General features: G+C 37.1%; 1 protein-coding gene across 1 annotated transcript in view; it reads left to right on the top strand.

Annotated features, from left to right (window-relative positions):
• SH3RF1 (SH3 domain containing ring finger 1) overlaps window positions 1-22,370 on the top strand; it is an 89,288-nt gene extending 66,918 nt beyond the window's left edge. The window contains exons 6-11 of the mRNA XM_009989131.2: window positions 6,540-6,694; window positions 8,909-9,079; window positions 9,237-9,496; window positions 13,013-13,371; window positions 15,451-15,785; window positions 22,202-22,370. Of these exons, the coding sequence (XP_009987433.2) occupies window positions 6,540-6,694; window positions 8,909-9,079; window positions 9,237-9,496; window positions 13,013-13,371; window positions 15,451-15,785; window positions 22,202-22,370 (1,449 nt within the window). The remainder of the gene's footprint in view (window positions 1-6,539; window positions 6,695-8,908; window positions 9,080-9,236; window positions 9,497-13,012; window positions 13,372-15,450; window positions 15,786-22,201) is intronic.
• The last annotated feature ends 4,095 nt before the right edge of the window (window positions 22,371-26,465 follow it).

The following is a 26,465-nucleotide window of genomic DNA, read 5'->3' on the forward strand; positions in this document are numbered from 1 at the left end:
TTTTGGCGTGCCTTACTGAGTGATGCAGATTATACTGCAGCAGTGCTTTGTCCTTTTAATGTTAACAACTCCTTCAATCTATGGTTCATCTGCGCAGTCCTTCTGTTAAATGTATGTTGATCTTGAACCAATTGATAATCTTATATTTACATTCATATCTTAATGTCACAAGAGTGTAGTTGAGGTTGGAAGGGACCTCTGGGGGTCATCTAGTCTATCCCCTCGGCTCAAGGAGGGCCACCTAGAGCCGGTTGCACAGGACAGTGTCCAGATCGCTTTTGAATATCTCCAAGGATAGATACTCCACAACCTCTTGGGCCACCTGTTCCAGTGCTTAGTCACCCTCACAGTGACAAATTGTTTCCTGATATTCAGGCCTCCCGTGTCTCAGTTCATGTTTCACTGGGCACCAAGGGAAAGAGCATGACTCTGTCATCTTTGTACCTTCCCTTGAGGAACTTATCTACATTGATGAGATGACTCTCAGTCTTCTCCAGGCTGAACAGTCCCAGCTCTCTCAGCCTTTCCTCATAGGAGAGGTGCTGCAGTCCCTTACTTACCTTCGTGGCCCTTTGCTGGACTCTCCTGTATGTCCGTGTGTCTCTTGTACCGGGGAGCCCAGAACTGGACACAGGACTCCAGGTGTGGCCTTATCAGTGCCAAGGAAAGGGGAAGGGTCACCTTCCTTGACCTGCTGGCAAGATTCCTCCTAATGAAGCCCAGGATACCCTTCATTGCCCCAAGGGCACATTGTTGGCTCATGTTCAACTTGGTGGCCACCAGGAAGGGCCCTCAGGTCCTTTTTTTGCCTATGAGGCATACATCTAATATGAGAAACAATTAGCTGCTTGTATTCTAATCCATGTAGTCTTTTATACTTCTTTCATCCTGACCTTCAGCAAATACCTGTGAGAACTGAGCAAACAAAATCAGTTTTGGTGTCATTTGTGCTGTTAGGCAGAATACAAGTCTAGCTAACATATATGCTGCAAACATTGAGTAGTTGATTTGATTTTTGGATGAGGTACGTTTTGAAGAGGATGGGATAGGCAGGATTCAAGGCATAGTTTCAAAAGTTCTGTAAGTTCTGTCAGAAGTTTGGTTTGTGTGGGTTTTTTTTTTTCCTCTCAGTAAAAAACAGTTTTGTTTGTTATTAGGAATCAGTAGTTCTTTATTTGATGTCAACATGGAAAAATACTTTATTTTGGTGCTGGTGCAAAGTCATTAAACCACCGTGGGTGCTTAAGTTGCATAAGCTTGTTCAAAAGCGATCTCACCATTGGTACCCACAGGAATTAAATTGCAGTGCTAAACACAGCATGGAGTGAAACTCCTGCCACATGATCGTCCTGTATCCTGGAGTGCTACTTTCTCTTTGCGATAACCATTTTCCTGCTTATGCTTCCAATTAGGCATGTAATTCCCATTGAGAATCTGAATTATTCTCTGCCACCCTCTTTAAAAGTCAATAACCTTCTGTACATAATGTTCTGTTTCTTCTTGACTTGTTTTCAGCATGACTGAAATACAAGCTGGCAGCTCAGGCTACAGTCAGGCCGTTCCTGTGTTCTTTTACTATGGATGATATTAGATGATGATGCAGTTTATAGTCACAGACTGTGAAGTGTGTCTTTTACGTCCACTTTTCTTCTTGCTTCATAAACTCTTGTTTTAATTCTAGAAATGTGCAAAACGGTTCTGACAGGTCAAGAGAGAAAGCGATGTTCTTGTCTCTCTAGATGTTTCGCTTCTGGAAATGCCCTCCCTGACATTCTGAGCACTAGTTTTAAGTGGCGGAACAATTGTGATTGTATGATTTAATACTTCAGAAGTGGTTGGCTTGAGTCCTTTTGCTTTTGTATTTTTTGCTTTTTTAAGTGTAAACTCCTGCATTTCTCTAAGCTTCTCCCTTTGCTTTTTTTTTTTTCATTTCTGAATACTAAGCAAGTAACAAGGTAGTTGGATTGAAACAGGAAGAGTTTCTCTTTAGTGTGAAGATGGTTTAATTGGATCTTCTTCCTGTCAATCGTTTTGGTGTTTATAATACTATTTAAAGTAATTGATTGTTTTTTGAGAGTAAGCTGTTTATACAACTTCTTTTTCTTCATGCCAAACTCAGATTAAGGGAGAAAGAAGAAATTGGAGAGGATGAACAGTGAAGAAGAGAAGGATATATTCCTTTTACAGTAATCCTGAATTTATGCATCTTTGCTGTTTATCTGTCCTGAATCTAGAAGCAAAGAAAAGCTAGTATCTTCTCTTGTTTTCTGTAAGAAGGATGACTTTTTTATTGTTAAGAGGAGATACTTTGAGCTGTCTTGTTGGACAGCAAGTTTCTCTAAGACAGTTGAGAAAATTCCTAGCCCAAAGGAGTCTGTGAGTCTTTTATCTGTGTACATGTGTAGGATAACATTTTAGTCAGTTACATTGTTATTTTGGGAAATACTACGATGGTTCAAAAAAATGCCAATTATGTTAATTTTATTTTGTCCATAATAATCTTTTGTAGATGCTATTTGGTACCAAATGTTGTATGAAGTAAGTAATTTGCAGCCAAAATTGACACGAAGAAGGCTCAGGAATGAGAGGGCTATTGTCAAGTGACCATGTACATTATCTGTTGCTTGTATCACTTAAGCAAATTTTAATTTTTATTCAGAAAACTAGTGATTATTTAGAAGTTTTATTTTACAGCAGCAGTTCTTTAGCCTAGTTCTTTAGCCAGTAGCATTAATTCCTGTTTTCTGTTTTGAAGTTTGATTCTTTGAAATTGAAGAAGCTATGAACTGAGACGAACTTCTCACAGCTGAGGCTTTTAACTATGATATTGTCATTTACACTGTTCTCTGGGACTTCAGACCACAGCTTTGCCCTTAATGGGGGCATTATTTGGTCTGCTTTTCTTGGCTACTGGCATTTTTGAACCTTGTGGGTGCTTAGTACATTCGAAGTTCTTTATAAAATATAAATAGCAAATGTCAAGTTTAATAGTTGTTAGAAAATCTGCATGTACAATTATGTAAGGCTCATTTACTTGGGAGGAAATTCTTGAATGTAATTTATAAGGTAGTTATCTAATGGAGGAGATCTAGTTGCCATAGGTTTTGCTGAAAAAAACTCTTCAAGGAAGTATGTGATTTGAACCATGATATGGGAAAAACAGAGACAAGACATACCACAGCAAAGTTAGAGTTACATTCAAAAGCAGCAGAAGAATAACAGAATGTAGCAACAACAAATAACTTGCCTTCCTTTCATTCTACCTTTACAGTCTCTTGAGAAGTTAAAAGCATTTTGGACTGCATTCCACCTAGATATCTATATTGCTACTTCGGCAGATTGAATATGTTGACTTTGAAATGATGTCTTGGTATGTGCACTGAGCTAACAGGAGTAGGTGGTCTATGTTTGGATGGCTTACATTCACTTATGTGCCGAAGGTTTCAAAAATGTAAAAAATACCTGTTTTTTCTGGTCCTGTTCTCCTGCCCACACACACGAAAGAATTGTCCCTCTATGCTAAAGTATATAAGGCAGTCTGAATTATTATTAATGAGGTACAAGCCATGAGAGTTATAGTGTACTGCTAACACTTAGCTCTCTTTCGTGTAGTTCTGGCTGATTCAATAGTATAAGTCAGTCAGGAGGAGGTTTAAATAAGAACTGTCTGAGTTTTAACCAGCAAAAATCCAACAGAAGTTGATTTGAGAAGAGGAAGCAGCTGAAAGAAACGAGAGGCCTGTTCTTGATAACATGTATTTATAGTTTAGGAATTTTTTTAAACATGAGCCTTAATTTGTTAGCCTTCAGGGGGTTTTGCAAGTTTAATTTCTTTTTCCTAGACCTTGTGGGAGCAAAGACAATTAATGAATGTTTTTTTTCCACTGCCATGCCTTTGGTTATTCTTTGGGCAAGTTGATTATTGATCTTCCCTTGGCTGATAGGGGAATGCATCCTAATTATATTTAAACTTAGTAATATGTATGAGTTTCTAGAGCATGAGTATAGGTACTATTTGAAGTTTTTATATAAATTAAGTATCAAATTATATAATGTTTCATCTTCCAATTAAAAAAATTATCACTTACTTGCTGTTTTATATGCTTCAAAGTACACTTGTCTGAAAAGTAGTTGCAGAAACTTTCAATTTTTCCCCCTCAACTACCTAAAATAAAAATAGTCTTAATTATTTTGGTAAGCATATTTTATTAAATCACATGGGGCTTGCATATATTCTTTCAGAGAATGTTTAATATGGAAACGATCAAAACTAGCTTGCGCTCTGGAGGTAGGTATGTTTCTCAATAGCTAGACAAATGGTTACATGCCAGAAAACTTGGCTGGAACATTTGGATCTATTTTATCAAGTTGTAGCAGCGCAAGCTGAGGAGTGTTAGTCCTCTAAAGCCTATCAGGTAGTTTATTTAGATTTCTAAGTACTTGCCAAGTCTTTTAAGAATTTAATTGGGCTGTGGCTCACTGCAGATTTCATTACCATAGTAATAGATACAAGAGGGGAGCAGAACCTGAATAAAGCAGAATAAAATAGAGCTGGGAAGGTGCCTTTATTGCAGCTAAAATTTCAATGTATATTGTGTGTTCAAATGAATAAAATACAACGCCCAGCATTTATGTCTTTAGAGATGCAGAAAGCGTGGAATTGTGACAACCTTGGTATTGTGCATGAATAGGTTTAATTTTAAAGATTTCCAGCTAATCATCTCCTAATGTGGATTTACAGGTTCTACCATGTAGAAAGGAACCTAGATGCCTAAAAAAAGATTTGCATTTATGTTCTATAGACAGGTTGCCCAGAAGTTAGATGCTCATGTTTAGCTTGGATTCAGCTAAGACATTTGTTGAAGCTGAATGAAAGAGGGAAATAACTTCTGCTGTAAGGCAGCTGACACAGAAATGTTGGTATTTCAGTATGAATTATCAAGATTATACCATTCTATGATTCTGTGATTCTAAGATATTTCAAAAAGATTGTTGGATGGATGGAGATCTAGAACATGAAGCAAATGCAATTGCTGTCCTTGTAAACGACTATCGATATCAAAGCTTACAATGACGTTTCTCCAGCAGGTCCTGTCTGCTTGGTGTTGGATACAGGAGGCCTGTTTGGTCTTGCAAAGTTGTTAATGTACAATTAGAAAAAAAAGCTTTAAATAAAATAGGAATATTTCACAATATACCATGCAATTTATATAACTAAACATAAGAATTTTGACTGAAAAACTATAAGATTTAATGAGTTTTCTCTAGATTTGAAAGCTTTTAATCGTGCAGTTCATTACTGTGTCTTGACAGCATAAGACTAGTTCAGAGAGCTGTCTTTTTGTTAACACTTTCACCAGATGGAGTGAGGTAGTAATCACTGTGTAGAACTAAAACTTATTTTTCCTTCTGAAGGCTTTTTTTGTTTATTTTTCTAAACAAAAACCTGTAAGTAGGCTGTGTGAGGGGAATTAAAATGACTTTCAATTACATATTTTCCAAACTGTAATGCTGTGTGCATTTATATGCTGAGGTACTGGAAGAGCCAGGCAGTACTTCAGGACATTTTGTTAATTTATATTGTTGTTATGTGGTTTTTAAACCTGAAGTGGCATGGTTTAGAGTTTTGTTTCAGGATTGCTTTAAGTCAAAGATCATGCTTGAAATGAATTCAGTTTTACATCTTCGAATGTTGGAGGTTTTTTATTACTCTTCTTGTGTGCGTTGTAACACAAATAATTATTTTTGGAAGCGGGGGAAGGAAAAGTTGTTCTTTTGTGAGAGACTTTTCCCAGGAGTGTCAGTAGGCAAGATCCTAAAGAATTGTCTGAGGCTTTACAGAGCAGAAGGTAACAATTGCTCCATTGAGTCTCAAAAGGCATAGAGGCCTGTAGGCAGGACCCCCATTACGATCTGCCTGTAAAGAAACTGTGCCTTTTTACTGGGGTGTTTGTTAAAGATTACCAATCTTGATAATACTGAATTTCAAAAGCTAACTCTTTTAACTAGGAGAATAGGAGAAAGTGGTAACAATAGCTCAGTGACTATAGTCTCATATTGTGCTGGCTTTTGTAACCCATACATCAAAAGAAAATATCCCCCAGAAGGGGTGGGTTTGGGTGCACTGCTGCTGAATTGTATCTTATGTTTCAGCTTCAGGGTAGAAAAAACAATCATGTTTTGAAGTACAGTCAGCAGTAGGATGCAAAATCTACCTCCTGGAAAGCTTCTGAATTTTTGTTGAGTCCTATCCTAAAGATGTTATAATTAGAAACAATGCTTTCCATTTTTCCAGTGCTGAGAAATTGGTTGTCATTTGCTTAATTAGATGCCAAGACTTCAAGCTTTTAAACTGGAAAAAGAGAAACACAGATAAACCTAACTCTCCAGTTATATTGTACCAGTAGGTAAAGGAATACTGTACTTGGCTGTTTTTTTCTCATTTCCTTAGAACATAATACTTTTTTTTTTCAGCTGATTCAGCTCATCAAACAATACTGATCATCTGTTACTATTTTTTTTTGTTCTCATAAAATCAGAATATGAATCCCCCGCTTCCGCCACCACCTCTCTTGCCTGCTGCAATCGTTTCAGCGGCCTCTTCTGGACCTCAGTCTGCAGGTGTAATACAAAGGCCTACATCAGGATCAACTGACCAAATGGCACATTTACGACCACAAGCTCGTCCAAGCGTGTAAGTAAAATTGAAACTTGTTGCCAGTCAGAAACATGGAACGACATCAATAACTTCACTTGTACTTATATCATGCCAGCTGGCTATGTGCTGCTAGAATTCCCGGAAAGCCAAGCATACAACTCAGGACAAAACCAACAAAACATACATAAAGATGATATCCCTAAACAGCCTTCATACTGAGGGCTATGTATGCCTTAGGAAAACACAATCAACTGTTGCTGTGTATAGAAAGGACTCACTTCAAAAATGCAAAGTATTTATCATGCAGAAGATGAGTGAATCTTTGAGTTAGCGATGAAGACTGTATAGCTTGCAAGTAGCAAACCCTGGAGAGAATTTATTCAATGTTTTCTGTTACGTGTGGAATGAAAAGGCTATTCTCATAGGAATAACTTATGCCAAAACACAGAAAGTGCTGTATTTCATTTAGACTGTTATATTGGCATGTCATTGTCAGACTGCTTGTGTACGTTGCGATTGAAATTTGACTGAAGATTCTACAGTTCAGTTAATTAGTGGGTGGCAATTTGAAATGAAGGCAGAAAGCTGCTAGTTAGCATTATGTCTTCACACTTTGTAATACAAGCAAATGTGCATCATCCTTCTGGGTGAAAATATTTTGTATGTTAACATGTGCTGCTGACAACATCTTTCTTCTTGGAAACTTCTTTGCGTGCAGCCTGGAGAATAAGAACGATAAAAGAAAAAATTCAGGAGTGGCTGAACTAAGAGGATACGTTTTAATAATGCAAGGACCGCTTTTGTTCTGTGTCTTTATTTTTATCTTCCCACCAGGTTTCCTGACACTGCAATGAGCGCCCTTCTTGTATAGCAGGTGCATCTGGATTTGGGCTGGTTTTTTGGTGTCAATTTAACGCTGCTTCATATGGATTACTGTGCTTAGTGAAGTTAATCAAGTTCCCATCTCATTTATTCCCATCCTCCATCTTCAAAGGGTTGCTCTGTATGAGGATACTAATGAAATTTGAAATGATTTAACTAAAAGGGAAGTTAATGAACACCAATTAAAGCACATCAGTTGCTTTCCCATAGAGCTTCAGTATGTGGCTTTGTAGATCACTCCTAAATGATGTCCTAGTGAAGCCTTTTGTTGCCAGTGTGTCATGTGTTGCCCCTGAAGCATATTCTGGACTTGCTTTACCAGGTACCTGTATTGTCCTTAAAGCATTTTTGCAGAAAATGCAAAGTTGCCTGGGTGGACAACAAGGAACAAAAATATAATGCAAAAAGTAGAAGCATACAGTTAATGTTATTGTTACTGTGCACAAGAGACAATTTTGGTGACAGAATGTTTTGTAAAGGTGCTTTTCTTATCCTTGGGGTGACAAGGGGAGTGGGCAAGACTGGCATTATACGTATTTGTGAATTCTTTTTCAAAAAAGAGGATATTCTACCCATCTACCCTAATTGGATACCTCTTGTGAAAAGTATATTTTTTGTGAGAAAATTGCAGCATGCAACTGCAGGAGCTTCAGTTTTATTTTTACGTCTTTTTTTTTTTCCTAAGAATGTATTTTTAAAAAGAAAAAATGCAAAATGTTTCTGAACTCTCACTATGATTTCAAATGCACTGTAGTATGCATTAATGTTGCTTAGAGAGAAAAAAAGGAAATAGCCTTTACAAGTGAATAACTGCTAGCTACCTTACCCATAGACTTCAAGTTCTAGTAACATTTTTTTTTTGGCACTGCAGTTGCATAGGGAATTCCAGTTTTGCAACTTGAAAAGTAGTTCTGATACTGATCTTTCACTCCCAACTAACAGAACTTCTCCGTGCTCCTCACCCCTCCAAAAAAAAAAAAAAAAAAAGAAAAAGAAGTTAGCGTTTCATAAAGTGTGAGAGATACTAGATGCAGGTGTATGGAGAGAGAAGTTGGATATGCTGGGATCTGTAGCTGATAAACACCTATTTAATTAAGTTCACCAACTTAATTTAAAAAATGGACAGTCTTATTAGGAGTATTGTACATTACATTAAAGTGCAGTTAGGAGAATATTCCTAATAGTCAGTTTCCCTTAATACTGCCATAACTTCTGTTTTAATATTGTAACAGTATGATGGATTGACTAACGCATAACACTTTCTGCCATGCCTTCTCATCTCTGTCTGAACTCTCTCTGCCAGAAAACACAAGTGATGTTTTAAATTGTTTTAGGTTTATCAATTGTATCTACTTTCCTGTCTTTTAGGTATATTGCTATATACCCCTATACACCTCGTAAAGATGATGAACTGGAACTGCGGAAGGGAGAAATGTTCTTGGTGTTTGAACGCTGTCAAGATGGCTGGTTCAAGGGAACTTCCATGCATACAAGCAAGATCGGTGTTTTTCCTGGAAATTACGTGGCTCCAGTTACGAGGTACGTTTTTACACAAGTGTCTAAATAGTTTAGTTTCAAGTCAGAACGATTCTGTTCTTGTATTTAATGCTAAAATTGGATAATAGAAGAGCTGCGGGTTTTAGTAACTAGCTCATTTTTCAGTTATGTTTCAGTGTTTTGCTTTTAATTTTGACAGGACAGTGACGAGTGCATCACAAACAAAAGTTCCCACGTCTACCACTGGCCAAACGGGACGAGTGGTAACTATGGTCAGCCCTTCCACTGCTAGTGGAACATCTCAGAAGCTCCAGGGGAACAGTGTGGCGGTGAACTCCAGCACAGTACCCACAGCTGTGGTTTCTGCTGCGCATATCCAAACTAGTCCGCAAACCAAGGTCCTTATGCACGTGACAGGACAAATGACAGTCAACCAGGCTCGCAATGCAGTTAGAACAGGTAAAAAAATTAAAAAAAATAAAGCTTTTTGTGTGTGATAGACAAACTGTAGAGTCTGCATGAACAAGTGACTGGAGTCAGGGTATGTTTAAGTGTGTTGGGTTTTTTTCAGGTGTTTTTAATGTCATTTTTAGAATTGAATGCTTTCTGAAATGACAACATATCTCTCTGAACTGTTAAATCTTTTATTTTTCTTCTCTAGGCAACGGTGTGTACATACGTACTCCTACTGTTGGGAATTTATGTACTTTAGGTGGAGGTTTTTCTATTCCAGTAGTGTCTGGGATGGGGGCATTCTTTGAGCTTCCCTACTCATATGCAATTCATAAAGTAATAAAAGTGATAAGAACATCTGAATCATAGCTTATTTTTTAGTGTTAACTGCGTAACAGCTACAGATTGCTCTAATTTAGCCTTCGCTTTTAAATTCTCTCCTATCATCTTTGAAGACCTTTAGCATTCGTTCCTTCTTCATTTTCAGGGCTCTGGCTCAGGGTTGGTCCTTAGGCATTCCATTTTGTTCTCTAAAGTTGACTGCAACTTCTTTCAGCTTTGACTCTGGAACACTAAGGCTATACTGACTTCAAGATCCATAACATCTATGTCTTAAAAATCTGTATTTCTGACAGGTATAACTCTGCCTTTACTGTCTGGGGCAGGCCACATCATAGTGAAACATGCCTTCTTGTTATTTAAACCCAGATCTAAAAAGATTGATGGTGGTGTTTTCAAGAATTTTTGTTTACCAAATACATGTACTCTTCTGTGGGTTTGCCAGGCTAGGAAGATACCACACATCTGGAGTCTAATCTGTTCTGTTTGCTCCTAGGGCCTCAAAAGAAAAGAAAAAAAAACCACTCCTTTTCATACTATCCCAGTGTTCCCTCTTGCAGCCTTGAATTTCGGGCCTAAGCTCTCTTGGCTGAGAGAGTGGTGACAAAGGTTTTTTTAATCATGAGATTTTTATTGGCAGAGCAGAAGAGAAAGCAGAAGATGCAAATGATATTATCTGTTATCCCCTTAAGGATAGCTGTTTCTTATGGTCTCAAGATCCATGAATTAGCCTACTCCCTCTTCAGAGTCATGTGTCTCCTAAAACACCCTGTGCACGTTCAGCTGTCAGCACTAGGTTTGCTTTTGGAGGTAGTATATGTACACATGCCTTCAGATACTTTAGTTCCTTAATTGGCCCCATCTTCCTCCAGTCTGATCTTATCCTGGAACAGATGTGATAGTCCTCTGTAACAACTCTATTCTTTACCTTTAAATAAAAATAACCAGCTGCTATTGGCAGCTGGTAAGAGAAACTAATCAAAGCATCTGTACTTTCCTGCCTCTCAGGCATAGGAATTTTCTACTCTAAATCCTTCTTTTCAGCTGCCTAGAAGCTTGCAAGCGACAGCACAAAGGAGAAGGCTCCTGTGGGCTCCAGAGGCCTTTCTGTCCCGGCATCTCTGCACTGCTGTCAAGATTAATAAGCTCTTACAGTTCCATTCAGCTGGAAAACGTGACAACATACTTCCCACCAACTTTTCAGATCCAAAATGGAAAAATCAAAGGGGCTGCACTGTCTTCACGAAGAACTTAATGTTGGATTGTGGTGTAAAGGTGTATATTCAGTCACAAATCCAGATCTGTCCCTTATAAGGGCCTGAGAACTGAAGCAATAAGGGCTGCTTTATGTTCAGATGTTACAGAGAACTTTGTAGTCAGTATCTGAAACATGATCATCTTGAGCTTTCCCTGACACCTTTGCTGAATGTTACTTTCTTGATGAGGCTTCACAGATCAATGCTGCGTTTTGCAGGGCTCTTCTTCAGTTTCAGTTTAGCTCAGGACTTCAGGGACTCTTCTTCAAATGATCTTAGTGAGACATTGCTTGACATCACCCTTGCTGAGGGAGTACACGTTCTTTGATTGAAAGGAACTGGAAAGAAATTGTGTATTCTGCCTACTTCATTAAAGGATGAACTTTATGAAAATAAAGTGACTTGAAGCATTTTTCCTATGGATTCCATCAGGGATAAGAAAGCAAAACCAGAAAGCTCTTCCATGCTTGTACTCCACTGACGGCATGTAAGTATAGGCATATCTTGAAGAATAGCAGCTACTTGTAAGAAAAGGGACTGTCTCACGAACAAACTGCAGCGTTAACAATTGCTTTTTACAAAAAATCTTGCTGCACTCATCTTCCTTTTTGAAATGTTCATGGTACTGAGAGTTAGGAAGGGTTTGCTATAGGGGAAGAGGTTACATATCAAAAGATAGACATAGCGTTTAGTGGTGCTTTCTTTTTAAGAAAGAATTCGTGTTTCTTATTGTAGAGATTGTAATTGGGTATAATACTGTGGGATTGCTATATCAAATTTGTGAACCTTGTCAGTCTTTTGTAGTATAATGTTGATGCAATTACCGATTCGGTCAATTAATGTTGACCGAATTACCAGGGGAATTTGTAGAGAGCAGAATAAAAAGAGCAAGTGCTGGAGGCTTGATTCCAGGATATAACTTATAAGAAGCCCAAAGCTAACTAATACCTGAAAAATCAGAGTGAATTGATACATTTGAGATGTATATGCACCAAGCTGCAGGGATGATCCCTCCTTAGATACTAACTTTCAGAGTATTTGGAGGAAAGAGGCTGTGCAGCACTGGGATGCTGTGTTTTGCCTCATTATTCGATTAAGATGTCCGCACTTCATACAACCAGTGGTGCAAAGATACCCAAGCTGTTGAAATGATCCAAAAGCATATATGATTGACCATGTAACTATAATAACAACGTTGCTCCTTGGAAAGGATAAATTAGTTCATGCAGAGCTCTGCGCTTTACAGCTAGACTGCAGCCCAGGTTAATATATTCAGCCTTGTGCTGTTCTCCAACTTCCAGTGTAGATGTTCCTTTTATTTCACAGGGGTATGAGTAAATCCACTTCTATGTTTAAACATCCCAAGAGACAATAGCTTACGTTTTCAGAGAAACTACTCATAGCAGTAATTGCCACTGTACTTATTGTTTGAAAGACCCACTAAATCTGTTGTGGATTTTTTGAATAGTTTAGGGAAAACAATCCAATTATATTTTTAGCAGCTTCTATAAGGAGTGCTCCTTCCTACTTTGTTTTATGTGCCCTGACAACTACACAGTGTATTAAAAGGAACAAACAAGTTCCAGGCAGGATTTAGCTAGCTCTTATGAACTAAAATGTAATCTTCACTTTGCGTCTCTGTCTGCATGTGAAGCATTTTACTTAGCAGCTTGGATTTCTCCACAGTAGTCCCAGTGCTGTTGTTACTCTTTTGCATACTGGTGCAAGTAGCGTAGCATATGCTGCTTCTTTATTCTGGTGAGATAAATTTGATGCTGTGTAAGACGTCATTTTAGTAATATAAATTGAACTTTGGAAGGTAGGAAGGAAGCTTCCTACGACTGATTAGCTATAACATAGTGATTGTACCTCATTTGTGTGTCTTGTGAAAAGATGAACTCTCTTACATTTTATTCTTTTGTTCTAGTTGCTGCACACAGTCAAGAAAGACCTACAGCAGCAGTCACACCCATACAAGCACAGAGTCCAACATGCCTTATTCCTGCAGCTGTGATCATTCCCCACCACTCTGTTGCCTCCCAACAGCTCCAGCCCCAGCTTCCAAATACTGCTGCTTACGTCACGGCTGTGAATGTGAACCGCTCCGCCATCCCACTGGCATGTGCAGCAGCTTCTTTGAATTCTCCCACCATTGCTGCTTCATCGTTGGAGGGAGATATTAGTGGGAGAACTGTAAACACTCACCCTGGAGCTCCTGCATCTCCAGAGAGTGCTTTAGCAGCTGGTGGAAATGCTGCTGTCAGTAAAGCAGACAAGGATGGCAAGGTGAGTAGTGAATAAAATCACTCCCTTGAATTCTTCCATTTTCATCATGCAAACTTTTAAGAGATCCATATTTTTTTCTTACATTTGCTGAAGAGCAGCATTGTAAGGTTTTTAAGACTGAGCATGAGACTGACAGCCGTTTTGTGACTACAGCTTTGGGCAAGTTTATTCTTGGTCATACAAGAACAATTTAGGATGGATAAAATACAGAGCAGACCTTGGAGAAGGGTTAAAATAGGGCAGCAAGATCATGGCTTAAGCAGGAAAAACAAAAGGTGAGTGGATACAAAGTTCAGAACAACTATTAGATTGACTGCTGGAATTTTAAGTATTTTGTTTTTCTTTACCTGCAGTCAGTTTCCTGAATACTTTAGAAAATTGCATGGTTAGCAAATGTTATCAGCAAGTATCTGTAAACTAATAAGCCTGTAATGGGAAAACAAACAAACAAACTAAAACCAAAAACCAACCAGCCAAACAAAAAAAAACAACCCATGAACTTGCAGGAACATAAAAAGTTCAGTCTAATAAAATAAACCTAATGTTTAGTGAAAATCAGTATTCTTTTAGGTTACCTTCCTTATTAAGCAGACACACTTGGAGATTATGAAAAATGCATTACCAGCAATGTTTATTGGACAAAGAAAAAAAAGTACATAACTCTGTCTTTTCTAGGTGTAGATCAGTAGAGCCTGTAGTGATTCTGATTTCCTTCCTTCCATTTGAAGTATTTTTCTCTGTGTCTAAATTCATTCTCACAGTCCAACAAGCCATGTCATTATATTGTACTGTAGGCAGAAACATTCCTCCAACTTTAAGTGGTTTTGTTTTACAATTGTGGTGTAGTTAGAAATTTTTTTCTTTTTCTCCTTTTGACCACTTTCTTTACATCTCAAATGTTTTTGACTTTACCTTACTACTTTTCACTCACATGCACTCCTTAATGAAGTTTATGAAGGTTTTAATCATAGGCTGTACACTAATCTCACTCATTTTTTAATTGTTTTTGATTATTGTTGAATGGAGGTACCTAGACCTTTGTTTTAAAATTGTTTTAGCCATAGCCACTGAAATCAGACTGAGATGCCCTTAGGCAGGGCTTTTAGAAAACTTATTTATAGTTTAAGGTTAAAGATGCTAACATATTTGGATAATGTTAATTTGAGTTTCTCTTTTCCTTGCCCATTTGCTAGACATCAATTCTTTGCTGAAATAACTTTAAGTTATTGGAGATGTGGAAGAAGGACAGAGGATTTTTCATTCACAGTTCACCAATTCCACTGGATCCCAAGCAATAATGAAAATCTCACATTGCTCATGCTTTTCTCCTCTGTGTGCTTATTTTTGTCTCCAGGGCTTACAACCTGGCACCTCTCATAAGCACTAAATTCGCTCAGTCAAAGAGTTGGTAAGAAGATCACTGCCACACCCCTTAAAAAAAGACAAGAAACACAAAAGCTACTTAAATAATTCTCTTCAGGATAAGTAATAGTCTTCAGGGATTCCTGTCTGGACAAGCAAAAAGAATGTTTACAATTCTCCCCTCTAGCAGAGCAGCAAAACACAATACATTCCCCTTGTGGCAAATTTCTGTTAAATCATGAAGGTCTTCCCTGACTGAGGGAGGATAAATAAAAGACACTTATCTAAACAGCAGCCCTCAGGGCAGACTTTTCTCCCTGCTTGGTTTGAAATGACTCTTTATGCCTTCCTAGAAACTTCCATGTTAACAAAATGTTTTACTACTTAGATTCCCATTGTGGGAATCTAACTCCTCACTCCTTTTTCTAGACACCTTTTGGGACAGTGCCATTGGCTTTTAAGGTAAGCCTTAACTTCACTAAGTGAAAGGTCTTAGCCCGTGTATGGTCTAAACGACTTACTGGTTTTCTCTTTAGAATTTTAATAATTATCTTTCTCTTTTATAGTTTTCATAATTTTTGTAATTCGTGCAATCTCAAATATCTCCTCATAATTTACTGAGTTCTCTCTGATCATGATGGCATCTATCAGAAGGAAGCATTCAACTCTTCGTGGGAGACTTTTGTTCTAAAATGAGGCACTGCTTTTGGTTTACAGAAAGAAAAAAAAGGTTTGCTGAAACTGCTTTCTGGAGCATCCACTAAACGCAAGCCCCGGTTGTCACCTCCAGCATCACCAACGCTGGAGGCTGAGCAAGCAGCTGCAGACTTAGCCCTGCAAGGTGCAGTCGGGCCAGAGCCTCCGTCGGCAGGCGGTCACAGCAAAGCTGGATCCGGTCCCACTGACAGCGAGGTCTCTGGGCTGACGCAGGAGACGCTGCATCGGAAAACAAGTTCCCTGGATGCCTCTATTCCAGTAGCACCACCGCCTCGGCAGCCTTGCTCGTCCCTGGGTCCAGTCCTGAATGAATCCAGGCCTCTTGTCTGTGAAAGGTAACTTATCCTACGCAGGGATAACTTATCCTAGACTCAGGGAAACTCTGAAAAAAATCCACTCCCTGACCCTTGCGGTGTATATTAGAATTGCTTCAAAATGCTGAGATTTTACAGCAAAATGAAACTTACTTTTTAACAGTGCTTTATATGTTTATCAACCAACACTCATGTTTGTGTTTGTTTACTTTTTGTGTTACTTCAAGGTTTTGGAATGAGTAGACACTCAAATACCATGATCATAGATCTGGTATGAGAACTGAGGTAGATAAAACAAGCCTCCTATTTTGCAAAACATGAACACAATATAATATTGCATTTATGAATATCAAGTTAGTTCTTTAAGATTATTAGCAGCGCATAACTGCCAACCTAAATATACGGTGAATGAGATCCTTATCTATGAGTAGGCTTAGTATGTGATTTCTTGAGCTGTTGCAAAGATACTTTTACTACCTGAATGCCCTGTTGCTTTGCACTCCACGTAGCAAGCTCCAGGGCAGCCTCTGTGTCCTGGCAAGTGAGCCTGAAAAACAGATAGTTGTCTGGACTCTGAAACTGCCAGGCAGTTGTTTTAAAGTGCTGTCACTCTTCTTTTGTGTCCACCCGTTATTTTCAAATTTCCAAGTCCTCAGTAGATTGCACAGACTGTGAAGGAAGTAGTTTTCTAACTACTCTCTCTTTTTATTATTCCTGGTAGTAGACAAGCAATATGAAGTGTGTCGTAGGATTTCTTTTGCAGTAGCTGTAGCATTGTGTGGCACACAGGAAAAAAAACAGTGGAGTTGCAATGTAACAGCTTTAGGACTGAACGGATTCATGCTGACTATTGTAGGCTTTGTTCTGGTGCTATTAACTCATGGTATGTGGGCATACTGGTGTATTTCCAGAGGTCCATTGATCTTAAGCTACATCTATGTATTAAGAACCAGACAGTGTGTAAGTTTCTAGTTTGTCTTTTATTGTACTTCTGTCATACTTTTAGTATTTTTTAAAAGGTTATTACTGTTTCTATGTAATATCCTTGCAAGAAATTTCTATTTCACACTGAATTTCTGAAATAGATTTACACTTAGAGGTGGAAAATAAAATCCGAAGAACTTTTCTTGAAGAATAACATAACAATAAGTTATGTTATTCATTATCATATAATAGTAATATAATATCATATAGTTAAGTTCACATTATCATAATCCTGTTTGGCACAGTAATATGTTTTTATGCTTTGAATGTGAAAATAATATCAAATTCATTCTGGCATGACCGGTAGATATTTGTGTAAAGCTTTTTGCATCTTCACAAAAAACAGTTTTTTCACTTCTGTGATGGAGATTTTTTTTTCTCTGAACAACTTGCAGAAAATGATGCTGTATATTTTTATTGATCTAGTAATAACATACACTCAAGCATTTTTTTAATAGATCTCTGTATCCTTACTGTTATTTAAATAATTGCTATCAAAGAAGTGCTACCACAAGGTCATTCTCCCTGGTGGTCATGCAGAATTGTTGTATTTCAGTCAGTGTATTTAAATAGAATTTCATCTGAGTTTACTTTGTCCTTTCAGGGCAGAGTTAATGCTTTTCCTGATGATGTGCTCTTGTCATACTTCCATTTTTTTAGGCTGAATTGCTTAAAATGTGTTGCTTAATAATACTTACCTCTTACATTGTACTCAATATCTGCAAAGTAATTTATAAGCATCAGTTAATCTTCATTAGTCTGTAAGGGGTGAGTGGGAAACATACTGATGATGCAGTAGTATCTTCAGTGAAAATTTGAGATTGAGGAGGAAAATACTCATGGTAAGCTCAACAAAAAGCTGAAGAGCAGACAAGTCTGCTAAAATTATTTTGCTCCTACATATCACATTTCCAGTCACAGGCTATGATCTGTTTGGAAAAAGAAACAATACTTCTTCTGTTCTGACTCTGGCTTTGCAGTGTAATTATTAGTGTTAAAGTTTTATTTTCAAAGGTGACTAGAGAATTCAAGAGTCAGGTTCTGATGATTATTCTGCATAAATCAGGAGGAATCAGCTGGCTCAACTCAGGAAAGCACTTGAAAATGTACTTGTTTTGGATACAGAGTTTTCCCCAAAGTCCTTGCTTCCTTTAGGACACCATAGCAAATTCTTATTCTAATCCCACTGTTTCTCCATTCACTAGAATTGCAAGTTGTCTTTAGAGTACCTCTTTCCTCTATGCTTTGCAGAAAATTGGAAGTAAAAATTGTGAATTTGTTTCTAGTAACACAGAATAAATGAATGGGCATTTGATTTGTTTGATAGCAAACAAGCTCTTTGTGGCGTGGATTTGCGGATGGATACTTAATACTGGTGGCCGTTTCTCTAAAGGAAGGAACGATGCTGGCATTCCACTCCATCTTACTGTTGCAGGTCTCCAGCCAAGATAAAAGTTGTCGTGGAGTGTTGTGGTTTCTTGTATTGATTCAGCAGTAACAGGGCCAAGGATCACTGTCTTTTCAGTAAAAAGATAGACCCAGCTCCCTGCAGTTCCCAGAGGGAGCCATGTTATGCTATGAATACACAGTAATTTGGTTATCTGAGGGATTTTGGTTTTTTCCATGATGAGGTAAAAGAACATTTCAAGCTCTTTTCATGAGCTTTCTCTTTTAGAGGGAAACATGGCTTAAATAGCCTTAAGTTTTACACTAAATATACAGCGCTGTAATAATAAACTTCCCAGCACACCACAGTGGTGTTAAACACCTGAAGTTGAGCCTAAATATGCATCACTGCATATCCTAGTCTATTAAATGAATTTTTTGTCCCGTTACAGTGAAGGACAGTAGTAATTTTGTTCTGTGATTAAAGTGACTCTAAGTCATTTTATCCCCCACAGAATGGCTGGTGTAACATCTGCTTGCAGTGAGCAGGCCAGTGGCTTTAGAGGGCAGCACGTTTTATCGCATCTGGCAGCATTTAATGCTGGTAATTAAATGCTGAGAATCAGTCTGCCCTAGATGGGTGTTGATTGTCTGTGGGAGTCAAGGCACCTACTCAGCAGACAGGAGCTGCACAACAGCAGGGCACAGGCAAACTGAAAACTAAAAATTCAGAATGTAAGAAAAAGAAACTAAAGCAAGAATTTGAAGAATAAGTATGAATTTAAGTTGTGTAACAATAATTCCAACTTTCTGTGTTTTCCTCAGCTAAAATTTCTTGCATGAGAGAAAATATTTTTATCCACTTGATGATCAGGAAAACCACAGATAATTGTCTACAAATAACTACAAATAGCTGGGAAGAAAATCAGTATTTTGTGTGTGGTGAAACAGAAGCAAAGAAGAAAGGGAGAAACACATGAAAGATAGAATCTTTTTCATATTACTGAAAAGTGAGAGAAATGCCAATATTAAAAATGAAAAATAGAAAGGAGAAATGTGAAGACAGACCACCGCCACCAACCCTCCACACACGCACACACACACACCCCCTCCCACCCCCGCCACAATAATATTCACAAAGAGCAAGAACACTGTGGGATACAGCTGGACACACTGGGGAATATCAGGAAAGAACTGATGGCGAATATAGTGGCTGCTTCTGGGAAGGGAAGCTAAAATACTTTGCTTTTTATTATATTAATAATGTATTTTTATACCATTGATATTTTATCGCTAGCTGATTAAAAAGAATTAGGTTAATATTTTGAAAATTAACACAAAATACTGTAAGATGGTCAAAGAAAATAGAAGAAAACGGATACTGCAGCTTAGGTGCATGTAAAATATTATAGATTAGGTGACCATGAAAGATCTGCAAATTTGACCTTTAGACTTTGAAAACATTTGCAAATACTGAATAGGGAGATAGACAAGGAGGTGTTTTGGAAGATGCAAACATGTGGGAATGATCATGTTTTTCCAAAACATAAGTCACGATTAGTAAATGGTGATTATTTTTCTCCAGGGACCTGGCAATGAACCATTGAGCTGAAGCGTAAGCTTTTTACTGTGCATGAAATCAGTAGTTTTGGCGGTATGTTGTAGATGATGAAATAGGTAATGGCAAAATAGTTTTTGTTCCATAGTTGATTGAAGTTGATCTGAATAGACAGCTATGAGATTGTGTGATGAGTCTGGATCTGATCACCTCTTTTGGGAAAATAGGATTTGTAAAATGTGGCATAAAATTTTATCGCTTGTCGTAACAAAAGAAGGAGGAGATGTGATTTAAAGGTGCAAAGCCTGACGAGTTTCTTCTCATAAACATCGAAAAAGGTAATAAAATAGCATTTTCACACCAGGAGTGTTGTGCTTTGGTTTAGGCATTAGATTACAAGATGAATATCAAAGTAATCAGGAAGCTAAAAGTTAATGAGAAGTACTAAATTACCCCAGGGTTGAGGGAGTTCAAATCTGTATGGAAAGCTCAGGAGAATGGTATGTCTGTGCAAGTTGGTGATCCTCTACGGAGGGCAAAGAGGAGATGAGGTTTTGCAAAGTTGGTTTTGACACTCAGGAGGCAGCAGCAGAAGCTCAGGAAAGAACAGACGGGTTTATCAATTCGGGAGAATGCAGAGGCTGCTGACAGCATTAGAAACTGAGCGAATTCCAAGTCAAGTGCTTACAGGGCAGCATTTGACAGGATGCAAGGTAAGGCAGGTATTCTTTCTTGAAACCTCTTTTCTAACAGACCTTCTTTTGGATAAAACTATTGCTCTGTGTGTTTTATGTAGTGTGCTTGTTAATTTTCAACCTGAAAGCAACCTGTTTGTAACAATAGCAGAAGTTCTTCATAGCTTTATTGCGGTTCTTTATCCTTTGCTATCCTGTCCTGCCTGAGTAGAGGCTATAGTTTGATATCAGGTAGTTCACAGTCTTAATTAAACTTGCAGTCTATTAAAAATATTTGCTTCTTACGTCCTAAGTCAGCATTAAAAACAAAGTGGCAAACAGCAGAAGTTAGTGCAGGCATCTGCCGTGCTGCCTAGTTGGGAAGAGGAGCATTCTGGAGCTGTACCCTAATAAATCTTGTAATTGGCTTGGTAATGTCTATGAAGCATGAATCTAGTCATTCCAGTGCTCTGAAATCTGAGGATTCTCATAACTGAAACAAAGTCATAGTTTGTAAGTCACTAATAATTAACGTTTGACAACTGATTAAGTCCTAATATGATTTGCTACACATAGATTTCCCAGGAGACTTCAATTATTTACAGAGTGCTGCAACTCTTTTCTGCATGGTTTTAACTATACAGACAGATTTCATTTTTGGTTTATATGTTCTTAAGCAAAATGTGCTACTACAATATAGTATCTTTCTCTGTTTCAATATTACAGAATTAACTTGTGTTATTATGTGTATATTGAGCTATAGTTGGTATTCCATCCTTTACTATAAGTATTCTGTTATTTTGTGTTTTCATCGGATTATTAATTTATTATCTTAATCTATTAAGTTAATACATTATTTTAAGATTATTAATATAATTTTATTAATCTATTAAGTAATATGTAATCTTCATGAGTGTAAAGTATTCTGGTTAACTGGAAATTAGATTTTGTCCAACAGATCTAGCACTGCGTTTAAGGCTCTTAATCTTAGAAGCTTCTGAATTCTACAGTCAGCCATGGATTCTATTTGATTTCAACATGCCGACATTATTGGTTTTGTAACTAGAAACTGAGTTATAATACCTACCAGAAAACTTGATCAAAAAGTTGATGCAATTATCTACAGAGCTGCAGCATTTAAATTTTAGGTTATGTGACTCAAACTATGGTAGAAGAAATTGAGTGGTTTTATGCGTGTTTAAAAAGAGAGGCAGAAGAGTGTATCCTCTTTTCAATGTGCTCATATTTGAAAAGTGAATTTACTGTGAAAAACTGAAAATATGTTTTAATTTTTTTTTGTATCAGGTGCTTAAGAAAATTGTTGGTTTTAACACTTCTTAAAATGTTTATTTTTAATACAGTAGTACACAAATTGTGCAACTGTGTTCAAATAAGATGGTGTGCTTTCTGTCCTGAAAAGCTTCTGAGATAAATGAAAATAATTTAAAACAACAATGAGAATTAATAGGTTTTGTTAGCTACTTCTTTTTGTTCTCTGCCTTTCCTTAAAGAGGAGTCCAGCTCTGGCTGGAAGAGTCTGTAAATTTAGATCCAAAAAAATGTTTACAATTGTCTTCTATTATTTAACCATTTTATGTATTCTTACAGGGGTCTTGGTGAAAAAAAAATGCATACATTTGACTTAAATTCATTATGATGCTATTGTTATTTTCTGTTCAAGATGTACTTAATTTTTAAGTTGTTATATACTCAGTAAATAGGTCTAGGCAGTTTCCTGTTTTGGTAAGTTTTAACATGCACAGGAATATTTTTTTAAAGCGTTAGTTTAAAACCAAAACAAACCTTAACTAAGGTGTTTTTTTCTGATTACACAGGTACAGGGTTGTGGTATCATATCCTCCTCAGAGTGAAGCAGAACTTGAACTTAAGGAAGGTGACGTTGTTTTTGTACACAAAAAACGTGAGGATGGCTGGTTCAAAGGCACTCTGCAACGAAATGGAAAAACTGGCCTTTTCCCCGGCAGCTTTGTAGAGAACATTTGAGAAGATTCATTCCAGGAGCTTCAAATCATACTGTACTGTAAAATAGCACAAATATTTTACCAGAAAAAGCACAGTCATGAAATATTTTCAAATGACTGTAATGTAAACAAAAATCTACATATTTTTACAGTGTCTATAGCACAATTACACCAGCGAACAAAGAAGATGAAGGCGTCTGCTGGTTTTATCACTTTGAATTCTTAAGTGTGATGTGTGCCTTGTACTGTCTGATTTATTATATAGAGGAACATTTTTTCCCCCCAAGTATGTTACATAAATGAACAATTGTTTACAAGGCTGTAACTAATTTATTCTTGTTTTTTTGAACTTGAATTTTGTGTAATAGCTAAAATTCTTGTGAGTCTGATTTTAACAAATTATTAATTTATGAAAGAAAAACTAAGGGGAAGCTGGATTCTCTCCTTATGAGCAAGCAATTATATCTGATAAAGAGCCTCCCATTTATCCTCCAGACATTTTTCCCCTGCTGTGTCTGACAGTGGAGTAAGTCTCTGTTTTATGAGTTAATGTTGAGTGGTGGTGATGTGGCGTCAAATAGAATTTGCCAAGTGGGGAAAAAAAATGTACATTTTGTTCTTTGGACAGAGGAAAAAAAAAAAAAAGTCAGTGGTGTTCTTGAGTCTAGTTCTACTTCTTCATAAATCACCCAAGTACAGTAATGTTTCCAGGAGGCAAAGATGTATGTGAACAACTGAATAAAATTCAACCATCTCAAGGTTAGGATCATCTCAAGGTTAGGAAGGAAGAAATTTAGGAATTAAGAAATTCTCTATACCTTCTGTTTGTGTAATAACTTGGCTATTTGAGCAAAGCTTAGCTTTGTATATTTGGCCAGTTCTTTGGGCATTTAGCGCTCAGGATCCAACAAAATTGGAAGGAATGTTAAAGCCCGACACTTAGAATGATTATATCTTGAAAACATCTGTCTGATGATACTGAATATAAAAATAAAGTTGTAAGTTGTACTTAATGTCTAAAAATGCCGAAGAAGTGTAATTTGCTGTTTTCTTCTCAAACTGATCTGCATGGCCAAGAGATGTTTTAAAATGTCTGAGCAATAGTGGTGGTAAGTGATGCACTTGTGTTAAAGTAAAAGGCTGTATGAAACACTGTGAAAACTTTACTAACTTCTTAACCATTGCTACTTGGTATGTTCTGACCTTTTCTTTGTCTTGCATGTGTTATTCAGTTCTTGCAGTAATATAACTGTGCATGGTTGGCACTTTTCATTCCAATTTCCTGTTGCCGGGTTATTTTGCTCTGAAAGTTTCCCAAAAGCCACTTGACCAAAACTAGTGAGCAATTCACCTTCAACCAGAGAAGGTGTCCAGTGTTTGGATCATTAATAAAATATTCTAATGTCCTTGCAGGTGATGGATATAAAGAATGCAGCCTGCAAGAAAAGTGTTGTTAGTCTTTCAGGGTTTTGTTAGAGATTTGACACTGGTGAACACACATGCTACTCAGCTGAACTTGTTCTGGTTTTTTTTTTGTGTTTGTTTTGTTTTTTTTTTTATTTTTATTTTATTTTATTGTTTGATTATAACAGTTTAATGGTGATATTTTGCAAGACACTGAGCATCATCATCTCCAGTTAACTCTGATGTAATTTGGCTGTTACTCAGCACTTTACAAAGGGAAGCCAGTAGTGTGATTCAGTGTCACGCAATACACAGAAACGATGAAAAAGTACACAGCGATGTGTTAAATCCTTATAATTATTTTTTTTGAAGTTATACATTGAAAAATATCAAATGTTAATGACAAGGATTTCTTGCAATATCAGGTAGTATCATGATGGTCTTAAAAATAAGAAAAAATATATCTATAAATATATATAGTTGGACATGACAGCATTCCCAAATTAACCATCTCTCTGAAACACTGTATAATTCAGTTTTTGTGTTTTTAAATATTTTTAAATAGTTTACTTGAATATTCATGTAATATATAAAGGTTTTGTGAAATGAATTTTAGTTAGAAGCTGATACCAGCTTTTGTCAGCATAAATTGGCACTAGCGTGTCATGATATTCTTATTTTGGAAAATTTTGTGCATTTTATATTAAAGACTACTAAAGGTTAATTTTTTTCTATCTCTACTCTCCATGTTTTAAACTAAGTGACTAAGGTACCTCTATTAATAGAATTTCATGGTGTAAAGTCAGTTAAAAATCAGCTGTTAATCCAATAGTTCTGTTAGATGGAATACATTTTTTAATTGATTTTTTTTTTTACCATTAAGTAAATGTTTGTAAAAAGGGCTTATTACATAGCAGTGCAACAATGTCAAAAATGCAGTTTATCATGCCTTTTTTTGTGATCTTTTAGGGGTTATTTTTTGGTTTTGGCTTGGGATTAATTCAGTGTAGAAACAGACAAACCCTGTGCATTTGCTTTGTGTAATTCCATAAAAAATTTTGTAAGGTATTTTATATCTATGTTTGAAGTCCAGTGAATGTTAAGTGTTTGATTTACTATGTTAAACTTGCAATCCTAATAAATATTTTCTTAGCAAACAGCTAAATCAAAATGTGTATGCAAGCATTAAACATAAATTACTTGTAAACAATTTGACAATAAAATTACCAGAACTTAATTTCAGAATTCATAGGAGGATGTTTCTGCTCATAGAGAAAAAGTCTTCAGATTCCATAATATTAGAAGTTTGGAATGATGAATGTGATGCAAAAATCGTAGAGAGGACTGAGGATCTGGCTGATCTTTTTTGTCTCCTTATTTCTGCAAGTAACTTCAGAAGAAGTGGGTGACTTCCCTTTCAGTCTGAGCATTACTTACTAGCTTGGTCTAGGTCTTGTCATCAGATAATAGTTATGAAGTGCTTTCCCTAGAGGAATAAGTGTCTAGTGTAGTGCATCTATTATGTGTGTACTGAGAGACAGTCCCCAGCTCTGAGGGTGAAGCATCTACCGTGACTTTCACTAAGGGCAAAACTGTTGGGGAGTAACAGACTTGTTTGCCTGAAGAAGTTGGCTGTGCACAGCAGTCAGACAGTAACTCCTGCCTAACTAGGAGATCTTCTTGATTTGAATGCAGTTAACGTGTCTTCTATATGCATGTGGCTGCTGGGAAAATGGCAGAAAGTTAATCCTAAAAGTTTTTGCAAAAATATTTAGAATCTGTAAATGTTTTGGCTACTACGACGGGCTCCTTGTTTGTTAGCTCTGACCGGGACCTAGATTCCACTAGCGGTGAGTGCTGCAGCATTAAGTCCTCTCTGTCAAGAAGGAGCATCTAGGCTAACTTTCCTTAATGAAGGAGGGGGGAGGCAACAGGATTTGTAGAAATGCAGAATAGACAATATAGAAAACCAGCCTTATTTGTTTTTCAGAATTGTGATCTGACATCGGTGCATCCATAGGAGAAAAGTACACGCAAACATCGTGGCTGTACAGTAGAAGTAAGGCTCTTTCTTTGAGTTGGGTTTTTTTCGTATGGTAATTACTGAGTAATTCTAATGTGTGTTTAACATTTGGCTTGCCAAAGGTGCCTGAAGTACTGTTCACCCTCACTTCATTACTTCTGCCTTACAGCAATAATGACAATTGTGATAGTTTTGCATAGGCATAAAAATATGGCTTCTGAGCATTCTGTTTTGTTTTTTGTTTTTTTGTTTTTTTTTTTTTAAACTGGCTTGTTCTTTGCAGTAGCTTTAAGCAAATGTGCTTAAAGGTGTGCATTGACTTTAATGAAACACAAGAATCCACTTGTCTAGTTAAAGGGATTTGTGTCTGGCATTACTGAAATACTAATACGGTATAGTTTTTCACACGTGTGCACAGTAAAAAGCGGTCACTGGTTTCTGTAGGACATGCCAATGCACCCGTCTTCTTTGGATTCTTACCGCGAATCTGCAATATATATACTTCTCAAATCACTCTCAGGTGCTCTTTCCCCGCACTTTGATAAATGGTTAATGGTAACTCTTGAGCAGATTTGAAGAGTGACTTGAGCAAAAACAGTGTCATGATTCTTTTGAATGACTTAATCATTCATAAGCTGGCGTACTTGAAATATTTGTATATAAAAGCAAAAGAGCTGAGAATAGTGATGG

Source organism: Tauraco erythrolophus, chromosome 5 (genome assembly GCF_009769465.1).
Source record: "Tauraco erythrolophus isolate bTauEry1 chromosome 5, bTauEry1.pri, whole genome shotgun sequence".
Classification (NCBI taxonomy): domain Eukaryota; kingdom Metazoa; phylum Chordata; class Aves; order Musophagiformes; family Musophagidae; genus Tauraco; species Tauraco erythrolophus.